At 48.8% G+C, this 10,943-nt stretch overlaps 2 protein-coding genes across 2 annotated transcripts, besides 1 other annotated feature; one reads left to right on the top strand and one right to left on the bottom strand.

Moving 5' to 3' along the window:
• Nucleotides 1-368: 368 nt before the first annotated feature.
• On the bottom strand, nucleotides 369-3,271 carry An07g08720 (uncharacterized protein; the record flags this gene model as incomplete). The annotated part of the gene is made up of 3 exons (XM_001391909.3): nucleotides 369-1,799; nucleotides 1,857-3,192; nucleotides 3,249-3,271. The coding sequence occupies 3 exons, from the start codon at nucleotides 3,269-3,271 to the stop codon at nucleotides 369-371; spliced, it is 2,790 nt and encodes a 929-aa protein (XP_001391946.1).
• Nucleotides 3,272-4,630: 1,359 nt separating this feature from the next.
• tpsB (alpha, alpha-trehalose-phosphate synthase (UDP-forming) 2 (trehalose-6-phosphate UDP-glucose phosphate glucosyltransferase) tpsB-Aspergillus niger) lies at nucleotides 4,631-6,361 on the top strand (the record flags this gene model as incomplete). The annotated part of the gene is made up of 5 exons (XM_001391908.3): nucleotides 4,631-4,934; nucleotides 5,056-5,431; nucleotides 5,483-5,853; nucleotides 5,908-6,247; nucleotides 6,310-6,361. The coding sequence occupies 5 exons, from the start codon at nucleotides 4,631-4,633 to the stop codon at nucleotides 6,359-6,361; spliced, it is 1,443 nt and encodes a 480-aa protein (XP_001391945.1).
• A 1,758-nt stretch (nucleotides 6,362-8,119) lies between these two features.
• Nucleotides 8,120-8,558: a mobile genetic element (Remark: Vader is flanked by 44 bp inverted repeats (IR);~Title: transposon Vader - Aspergillus niger).
• Nucleotides 8,559-10,943: the final 2,385 nt, after the last annotated feature.

The raw sequence follows: 10,943 nt of genomic DNA, 5'->3' as shown, positions 1-10,943 counted from the left end.
GTACGGGGGAATTAATTACGGTATTGTCCTTTTTTATTTTCTTTTAAAGTACACTAAAACTAATGGTAAGAATTAAGTGAAGGAAGGATGGTATAATTATCGTGTATCGAGGTAGAGGTTCCCTTTCGATGGACACATTATGATCATTCGCCGTGACACGTTATATCATACTTAGGAAAGAGGTAGCTAGACATGTGGAGAGAAGAGAAGAAGATAGGGGGAAGAGGAAAAGAAAGGGAGATAACAGTAGGATGAAACGAGGGGTCAGAGGATGTATGGATGCTACATGTTCACCTGGGAAGGAATGAAGTAGGGATGGGGTAGTAGTGGTTGAGAGTTCTGGACGAATAGAGAGAGGGGTGAAGGGGTCAGTCATGGCTTTCTCCGTTGACGCCATTCACCTCGGGGACGTGACCATTTGCATGCCCGTTAGTATCCTCAGCAGAGTATCCGTTGGTGTGTCCGTTGGACATGCCGTTTGCCATCGGCTGAGAAGTAAAGGCGTCTACGATATCGGCCATGCTCATGTCACCGGGAGGCACGGCTTTGGCCTCCGTGGCGTGGGAGCCCACGGTCAGGGTGGTCACGCTGGGGATCATCTGTTCAGCATGCAGGCGATTAGCCCAGCGGAAAAGGGCTTCGTCGCCGCGCGCACCCCCGGCGACAAACACGAAATCCGGCGTGCGGGGTAACTGCCGCAGGACGGATTCGGCTGCTTTGGCTTTGGACACGTCCAGAGGCTCGACACTCACTGCGCCCTGGCTGAGGACCACGCGGATGGCTTCGCTTCCCCGTGTGCCGTTGATCTGATCTGCTAGGCTCGAGGCCTGGCGCCCGGCGATCTCCGGATCATGCGCATGCTCGTAGCAGAAGTTCATGAGACAACGACGCTCCTCCATCTCACTTCCTTCAGTTCGTTCATGGTAATACTGGATCACTTTGCGGATGCCGTTCCGCCAGTCCTTGGCCTTTTCCATGTCTACTAGCGTTTTCCAAGTGGACGAGCCGACCTCGCGCTTGAAGCAGCCATTCTCGGCGATCAACCCCACCTTAGTAGAGAGTGCTTCCAAGGCTGAGTCAAGCTGCTCTGGACTCTTGCTACTCGTCACATACACTGTATTTTGGGGATCTGCTAGCAAGCGCTCGAGTAGAGCGATTAGGTCAGTCGAAGATCCGTTTTGAGGAGCAATGATGCCGTCGTCTTCTAAGAAGAAAAGGCGTGAGCTGGAATTGTCATACGCCTCCTTCACAGCCTTGACGGATAGAAGTGACACCTGACTGAGTTCACGAGAAAGCTGCGTGCTGTGTGCATTAGTCAGAGCGGTGTGGAATGAGTTGAACCATGCTATCGCTGTATGAGGGGTTTGCTTTTCAAGCAAGAACTGCCAGTTCCGCTCCTTTTGTTCAGGCGTCATGGAAAGCGCCTTGTTGATCGCATCGGCAACCTCTTTGTAATCCCAAGGATTAACCAGAAGTTCGTGCCCACTGAAGAGGGAAGCGCTCCCTGTAAACTCGCTCAGAATGAGAGAGCCATGACGCTGGGATGCCAGAATTCCATCCTGACAATGAATGTAATCGTGGCTACTAAGGTTCATGCCTTCTCTAAGGCTGGTGACCATGAAGATGTCCGCCACACTCATGAGGGCCAAGAACTGCGAATAGCTGATGTCCTGTCTCAGAAGTACCAGGGGCTGATGAGTCAAGCTTGAGTATACCGAATTTATCCTCATAGCAATTTTCGAAACTTGAGCTTCTAATTCAGGCAGCTCAGAAGCCGAAGCAACTTGAACAAGGACAACCTGGGCCAGTTAGTACCAAATGTATTAGACCATGCATTGTGCTTTGCCCGAACATACCTTCTCCCTCCACTTAGGATACTTCTTCAGAAACAGCTCATAAGCGAGGAGCTTTTGCTTGATACCGCCCGGAGCATCCAGCCTGTCGCGAGCGACGATCAAATGTTTACCCTTATACCGAGAGGTAATATTGGCGATCCAATCCTTCACATGCGTAGTCCTGCGCAACGCGTCCAACGATTTGACGTCAACACCAATGGGCATGTTCTTCACATGGACGAATCGGCGGTCGAGTTGTACACCATCGACGGAGACTTCCAACCTTAGAAGGCGGATGCAAGATTGGAGAAAATGATAGCAATATTCTTCCGTCTGGAAACCAATAAGATCCGCACCGAGAAGCCCTTTCAGTAGTGCATCTCGAGCGTTCAGGCAGCGGAAAATCTCCGACGAGGGAAATGCAGTATGCATGAAGAAGCCGATTTCTGCTTTTGGCAGCCTCTCCCGGAGCATTCCCGGAAGAAGCAGAAGGTGATAGTCATGTACCCAGATGCTGTCACCAGGACGCCAGTATGCGGCAATAATTTTTGCGAATGCCTCGTTGACTTTGACATACTGCTTCCAGGAGTAATCGTCGTACTCTGTGTGTCGCGGGCTTTCCTGCATCTGATAGTGGAAAGCAGGCCACAGGACAGCGCGGCAAAAGTGGGTATAATGACCTTCGAATTCGCTGTCGCGGACGAACACAGCAAGTGACTCGTATTCATCTTCAAGCGTCTCGAAGATACTGGCGCGCGTTCCATCTCTCAATGAGTCCGTAGGCATGCCTAATGTGCCTACCCACATCTTGTCCGTCAACATGCCTGCTTCTTCGGCAGCATTGATGGCGTTTCGCAAGCCGCCATTGCCCTGTTCAGCTGCCTTGACAACCCAGTCAAGCTCAGATAACAGAGCACGAGGGCTCCCGTGTTCTTCTTCCGAGCTGAAAACATCTGCAGGACCATCCAAGTAGGGCGGGTTGTCCACGTCATCCCCTGGGTCAGGACGGCTCAGAATGGACGGACCCGGGTGAAGAGAGGTCTTTAAGCGCGGCTGATTGAACTTACGGCTCTGGCCCCAGGAGACGGTACGAGGCTCACTAGGGCCTGGGCCGTTGGGATCATCTGCAGCTGGGATCTCGCCTGCAGAGCGCGAGACGTAAGGCTTGAAGATCCTTTCATCATCGGTGGTCGCGCCAGGAGTTAGCGACAGACTTATGCTCTTGGAATGGTGCTTGCGGTTGGTGTCTGCCAGTCGTCCTATGATTCGGCCCTCTCCACGAGAAGAGCTGCTAGATGACTTGCGCCGAGCATGTCTTAACTCGGTGGCTTGAAAGTCAATGGTATAAGGGAGAAAGCTGGACAGTGTGAGTGAGAACTCAATCGACTGCGAGATAAAGAAGAGCAAACATACAGTGAGGCAATGAAGACCGTCATTGGGGTGAAGCGACACCGAGAGAGTCTTCCCTATGGTATTGTTTCAAGTGCTGCAGCACAAGGAATTGGAATTGGAGGTTAAGATTTGAGAGGTTTCTGAAGGACAAAGACAGGCTGAAGTATGGAAAGAGTTGTTCCGCTTTTCGGAATCAAAGATCCGTGGAGGTTTAATCTCTTCTTCTTCTTTTTCTCCGGACCAAGGGATGCTAAAGAGGGTGTGGGATTGATATGCGACGGCAGGAGCTATGTCTTAAGTGTCACGGGGGGAGAGTGAATGCGACGACCCTGAAAATCCCGGGGGCAGGTTAGACACCCGAACCAGCAGATGAAGAAAGCAGGGAGTGGTGACGTTGATGATTGGACCAGGGAAAAGCCGTCCAGACCGGGGAGATGAAGCACATGCGAAAATGACAGGAACATTCTGGGCTCTTCGGGGGGAGTGTGTGACTGGGGAGGGGCATTTCCAAGCGCGAAGGAGGGGTTCGGGCAGGTTCTTTGGGCTTGTCTTGGGCAGATGCCAGTCGCATCATGGGGGTGAGCAAAAGAAATGAAGGGAAGGGGAAGGGGAACGGGGACCCGGATCTAGGCCACCAGGATTATGGTCTCAGATCACAAGCCCGATGATATGCATGGCATAGATGAAGCCAAAGAAGAAGAAAACTTGCCTGGCAGTCTGCTATAGCCTTGCAGCTTATAGCGGACAGACCAATGAGATCATTGACGTTGTGGTTCCCGTGGGATCCGCAGTCTCTCCACCGGCACTAAGATAGCGTTTTGGCGATGGTTCTCGACAATTCGACCGGGCGTTGGGTCGCTGTGTCGCGCACGCGCGCCTTGTTTCCGCCAGACAATGGGAATGGACACCGAAGCACATGGAACACCGGGTTGGTCAATGATGATTCCGGCACTCCAGACAGGGAACGGGTGATTGAGGGATGGAGACGGGAAGAGAGAGAGAAAGCAGGAGAAAAAAAAAAGTGGGAAGTGGATAGTGAAGTCACAGAGAGGAAATGGTGAGGGGCAACACGAACACTTTCGTTTTAGTCTCATTTGATGGGAAGCGGAAAGCTTGAAAGATAAACCAAAAATACCATCACCAACTTTCATCTTCAATTCCTCACATCTTTACCCCCTCCCCCTTCGACTTTCCACTTTCACCACCACTACACACCATTACACTACTAACTATTCACCTCCCTTTCCCTTCCAGCCCCCCAGCTACTCTCATTATATTACCTCGCGGCCTCCTATCATTCCCCCTCAATTGACTCATCTCATCCTCGATCCATCTTCAAAGCGGGGCACACTCCTTTCGCTCTGCTCTCCATTGCATTATCTCTTCCCCCCCCTCCTTTTCCAATGGCTGCCAACGGCTCTTCTTCGGAAGGCGATCACCGCCTGTTGATCGTTTCCAATCGTCTGCCCATCACCATTCGTCGCTCCGGGGGTGGGAAATATGAGTTTTCCATGTCCTCTGGTGGCCTGGTGACTGGTTTGAGCGGACTATCAAAGACCACAACCTTCCAGTGGTATGGCTGGCCAGGACTGGAAGTGCCCGAGGATGAGATCGACTCCGTGAAACAGCGTTTGCAGGAAGAGTTCAACGCCACCCCGGTGTTCATGGACGACAAACTGGCAGATCGCCACTACAATGGCTTCTCAAGTACGTATCGTCATGATTCCCCCTCTCCACCTGCATTGGATGTGCATCCGCACCTATCTCCTGCGGCTGCCACCTGGCAGGGCGCGACAGGTCTGTATCTGTTGCTAATGTGAGCTATCAGACTCAATCTTGTGGCCTCTTCTGCATTATCATCCCGGTGAAATTGTTTTTGACGAAGCTGCCTGGGATGCGTATCGTGAGGCGAACCGTCTGTTCGCAAAGACTATCGCCCATGAGGCCCGGGAAGGAGACCTTGTCTGGGTCCACGACTATCACCTCATGCTTCTTCCGGAAGTTCTCCGCGAAGAACTCGCAGCCTTGGGCAAGAACAATATCCGCATTGGATTTTTCTTGCATACTCCATTCCCGAGCAGTGAGATCTATAGAATCCTTCCTGTGCGGAGTCAGTTGCTGCGCGGCGTGTTGCAGTGTGACTTGATCGGATTCCATACCTATGACTATGCGCGTCACTTCCTGAGCTGTTGCTCTCATATCCTGTAAGTGGCCACTCGCTGTCTGGCCGGGTTGTAAGCTAACGTCTCCGGCAGTGGATTGGTCACAACCCCAAGCAGTGTCAAATTCAAAGACAGGTCTGTCGCCGTGGGAGCTTTCCCCATCGGCATTGATCCCGACAAGTTCACCGAGGGCCTAAAGAGCCCCAAGGTGCAGAACCGCATCGCAAGTCTCGAGAACAAGTTCCAAGGAACCAAGTTGATGGTCAGCGTTGATCGCCTGGACTACATCAAGGGTATTCCCCAGAAGCTGCATGCCTTGGAGGTCTTCCTCTCCCAGCATCCTGAATGGGTGGGCAAAGTCGTGCTGGTACAGGTAGCTGTCCCGAGTCGTCAGGATGTTGAAGAGTATCAAAACCTGAGGGCCGTGGTGAACGAGCTGGTGGGCAGAATCAACGGAAAGTTCGGTAAGTCTGGCAATGCCAATATTTCTCTCGCGCTTCCTAACAGCCTTGGCTCAGGAACGGTCGACTACATGCCCATCCACTTCATGCACAAATCGGTGAGCTTTGATGAGCTCATCGCGCTGTATGCCGCCTCCGACGCGTGTGTCGTGTCGTCGACTCGCGACGGGATGAACCTAGTGTCGTTCGAATACGTTGCAACACAGCAGAAACGCAAGGGGGTGCTAATTCTGTCGGAGTTTGCTGGAGCCGCGCAAAGCCTTAACGGCAGCATTGTAGTCAACCCGTGGAACACGGAAGAACTTGCCAGCGCATACCACGAGGCCGTGTCGATGAGTGACGATCTGCGGGCCCAAAAATTCGAAAAGCTCTACAAATACATCTCCAAGTACACCAGGTAAGCTGACGCGGCCCATTGATAACTATACAACGCATAGTTGGCTGACGGTAATGTCGCAGTGCTTTCTGGGGCAAGTCATTTGTTGCCGAACTATCCAAGTGTTCAACCTGATTATGTTATGACTGCAGCTTTTTCCTTGTTCTTTTCACCTCCTTCCTTCATTCACTCATTCAGCATTTACTGTTCATATTCTCTTTGGCGAACACAAGCACGGCGAACAGTTTTTCTGGGCATAGCGATCTTCTAATCCATAGATTAAGTATCAATTCGGCAAGCGACAGAGCATAATAAAGATACCGCTTAATGCAAGGCAAGACACCTTCTAGAAGATTGATTGATAGCTACTAGCATCCAAACTAGAGTAGTGTGTACCTAAGAAAAAGAATTTAAATTTCCATCCCCATCTCCACACCGCACACTACAGGACAGCAAGCACAACACCCGAACCGAACATCCATCGAAGAAGTCAAATCCACCTTCCACTACCACGATCCACACATGGCAAAAAGTATAACAAAAAGGATTCAAATCAAGCCGCGTATCTGATACAACCCAACAATGATCATCGATAATCCAACAAACCCAACCACATCCCTACCTACCTATCTGAAACACGACAAAAGGCAGAGCAGATACTTACCCGTCCCGGGATGAGGAAAGGGATTATGGGCCCGTTTGGGTGTACGTCATCATATACATACATGTTGTAGATCATTTTTTGAGTCAGTTGATGGAGTATTTCGATACAGTCGGTAGTTAGAAAATGAGATTTATCGAGATATTTAATATAATTAATCGATTGCTTATTTTAGGAAAGTGGATAATATATCGATAACAGATAATAGATCATAGATAAATATAACAATGAACCACAGAGCAGATAGAAGAAGAACAAGAAAGCGAAGCAGAAACGTACCTACAGATAGATACTTCCTACATCCTGCACAGTAACGGTGGTACTGCAGCGGCAACATCCCAGCTGCCCTGTCCTTCATGCTATGCTACCTTAGCATGAAGGACAGGCAGACAGATGGGCGCAGGTAGTATTGTATCAGTAGTGGCAAGTTATGCTATGCTATGCTATGCTATATGGTATGTGTGTGTGTGAATCAAGCAAGTATGCGTGGTCGTATGCATGTATGTCCGCGAGTAACGTGAAGCAAGGAACCTACTGGGACATATCTATCAGTATCTGCTATCTGTTTCAATGTCTCAGGTGAAGTAGTAGCGGTTGCGGTTGCATCATCACATCATACATACGTGTATATATATATATCCCTGTTGGAGAGATGGTAGACTACCGTATATAGTATCTATCTACATATATTGATTCAATAGAAATACTATACTATGGTATATTATATTGTAGAGTATAGTTAGCGTATCTGCAAGACACATAAAATAAACAAGGTTGTTGTACATAGTATGTATCTAATCATGACTTCACGATGACACGGCCCGCTAACCACAAACTAATTAGTTCAACTCTACAGTACTCCGTAGTTGTGGATAAGTAATCTCAGTTACTGACCGTGACCCTTGGGTCATTGGAACTTGGTTAAGGATGTGGGTAGTAGATGTGCACAGAATTTCTGTCGGCTTGAGCCGCGCAGCTTACTCCGTTAATCTTCTTCTGTTCAGTACAGTATTGTCTACTGTCTATGGAGGCATTGAAGAATCCACCTAGAAAAAGTTGTCGTAATCATGCCAGTTCAGCATCGATAAAAGACCCACCGCAACAGGCGGCACCTTACTTTAGGGATTCTACCAATCGGGAAAGGGATGCCTCACGTGTTCGGTTTCAAGGGTTCAATTCCGTCCAGTTCAAGGTCGGGTCAAGTGGGATGCCGTAAGCCGGGTCCTTAGTTAACGTAATCAACGGTCGAACGGGCCACACGGTCAGGCGGGCCATCCTGAAATCCCATATAAAAGATGTCTTTTTGATTCTATTATATATCAACCAGTACTACTTCTATGAAGCTCTAACTTTGTAGATAGTTTATATATATAAGAATAAGTATTCCATGAATTTTTCAGATTTTTAGAATTTTTACTTTGATAATGAAACCAGATTCTTATATAATACATATAAATACAGATATTGTAATATGATAAGTCCATAAGTAAAAGTATATTCATTTTTAGAAGGTATATAGATATTATTTATATTATTTAAAATCTATATAGAAGAAATCTAATTCTTCTAGACCTGGATGGTAGAGATATATTATGTTTAAAAAGATATCTTTTGTATAGTATTACCAGATGGCCCGCCTGACCGTGTGGCCCGTCCGACCGTTGATTACGTTAGTTAGTCATCTGCATAGTGCTGCGTAATCAAACCAAGAACTGATCTCTGGAATTGCAATTTCATGTCTAAGAGGACTATGCCCCTTCTTACCTGGTGTGAGTTGCTAATATTAGCCAACCCCATCTTTTATATCTAAAGCACATTGAGAAGAACAATCAAACCATGGTCACGAGAAATCTCTCTGTAGATAGAATGTCCTCAAAAACAAGAGATGAGATCGTCCAGGGTCTCGACCACCGATGGAATGGAACACAAACCCGAGAACGACTGGAAGGGGTTGTGACTTTCTCTCAATCTACCACTTACTAAACTCAGAAAGAATAGGGAAAAAAGGAAAAAGCCACACAACACCGGATGAGGTATCCACGCCAAGCCCCCTGGCCAGGGTCTAGGACGGTTGTGTTGCCTGTTGACACCTTGGACAACCACAGAAACGGGTTTAGGGCCATGGGTCTGGAAGCTCCCTCTAGCCAGATCTTGTCTCATGCCAAGACGGACGCTTGCGCGTCTCCGCCACCCATCGTCCTTTTTAGGAAGGATGCCGTAATCCTGTAACGCCGACTGGTTTTATCTCCGTTGGTTACTTTCCGCTTTGAGTTGGGAGGAAGAAATGCGGGTACTCGACGCCGTCGGGTCCCGGGGTCTCTTTTTTCTCTTTCTGTTGTTTGAACAGCTCTCTCGGTATAATTGTAGTCAATTCCAGGTGTCAATCAGCGCCGCTATTCTATTCATCGACTGAAATCAATGGTGTAGGGGTCTCTTGATGTGTTATATGCATAAAATGATTGGCCTAGGGATTTCCTTTTTGGGAGGGAAAAATAAATGACGGTGGAAATGAATTGGCGATTTGTGGTACATGAGAACTGTCAGAGTGGGGATTCACATTCATCAGGGTGCAGATGCCGCGTGTGCTTCTAATGCTAAGAAGATAGGGCGCTGGACAGGTCGTCTTATATGTACAGAAAAGGCGTTTATGCGTACGGACTGCTGAGGAGTTGCTTCAAGGGTGTCGTGCGCATACGGGCGTGATTGTCTTCTGATCGCTGTGTCTATCATGGAGTCGTCCTCCAATTGAAACATATAGAAGTCTGCCGTGCAAGGCGCAATTGAACCCTGATCAAGGTTGGCTCTTATAAGTCATCAAGATCACCATGATCATCGCCGGCCATACGACGGCTGAAGTCTGTTCCGGCTAGGGTTTGGGTTGCTCTTCTTATAGGAGGACTCATTTTTAATGACCCTCAGATCCTTCGAGGCCACGACGTGCCCAACATATAGTTCGACGCCGGCATACGGTGCTGACCCCCCAATTGCTTCTATGGCAGCTCTCCGAGTAATTTAGCTGCCAAATAGTGCAGTTCTTAGCCTTACAAGACTATCAAACTCCCTTTTATTTGCCCAATCCCTTCGTCCACCAGAGAATTGGTTCCCAAATTCGGGCAGGACTTCATCCGTGATTCGTCAGCTGAGGGGAATTGTTGAAGTGGGTTAAAAATCCAAGCAATGAGTCGTATACTCGTAAGGCTACGGGCCATGCCGCTCTGCCAAATTGCCCCTTTTGGTAGAATTATTGGATTGTTGTGCTCGAGTAGCTGTTGGAGATGTAAAAATTTCTCTTGTTGTGGAGGAAGAGCTCCTTAAAATTCTGTTGATGGTGTGCCTACTGCCTAGTATCGACCATTGAAGTGGACACGGCGTGCACGGAGCACGGTCGTTGCGCATGGTAGCGTACGATGGTGACATTTTTAGTCCGTTGGTCAGAGAGCCGCGTAAGACAGGCAGGCTGACGTCGAAAGAGATCCCCATGGCGCGGACCCAGAGCGCGGAAGATTGCGCTCGACAGTTACCCGATCGGGAGATGCAAATCTTCTGTATAGCGGAACAGGACCTCCACGGGGAGGGTGTGACCAGAAAGATGATGAAGCTCTGAGGATCATAGTGAAATTTGTGCAAGGCTTGCGTAGACGAGGTTGAGGGGAAGAGCCAGTCCCAATGTCAGATCACGACGTGCAACCCACGCGGACATGGCCAAGCTTTTTGAGGGATTCATCAGCAGGCGTGTCTCCTCTCTGTAGGGCCTAGGAAGAAAGTGGAGATAGAGTAAGAGGGTGGAAAAAAAACACATAGTCTAATTTCTATCTACCAGTGGTCCATACTAGTATAGTGATAGTGCTATTGGACGCTGTATGGAGTCGTGTTGATGGAGTTGGTGTTGTTATTGTTGTTGTTGCTACCAGTAGTAGAAGCAGACAGCCACACCGTTGTTAGCATTGAAGAGGTCACGATGGACAGGGAGAATTGGCATCGGGTTCGAGAAGTGGAGCCTGAAGTTCAGAGATATCGACCTAATCGGATCGCTACAAGGAGGGATTGACAAAGAAG

The sequence above is a fragment of the Aspergillus niger genome, assembly GCF_000002855.4.
Source record: "Aspergillus niger supercontig An07".
Classification (NCBI taxonomy): domain Eukaryota; kingdom Fungi; phylum Ascomycota; class Eurotiomycetes; order Eurotiales; family Aspergillaceae; genus Aspergillus; species Aspergillus niger.
Note: the sequence above shows the minus strand (reverse complement) of the source record. Positions and strands in the feature narration are given on the sequence as shown.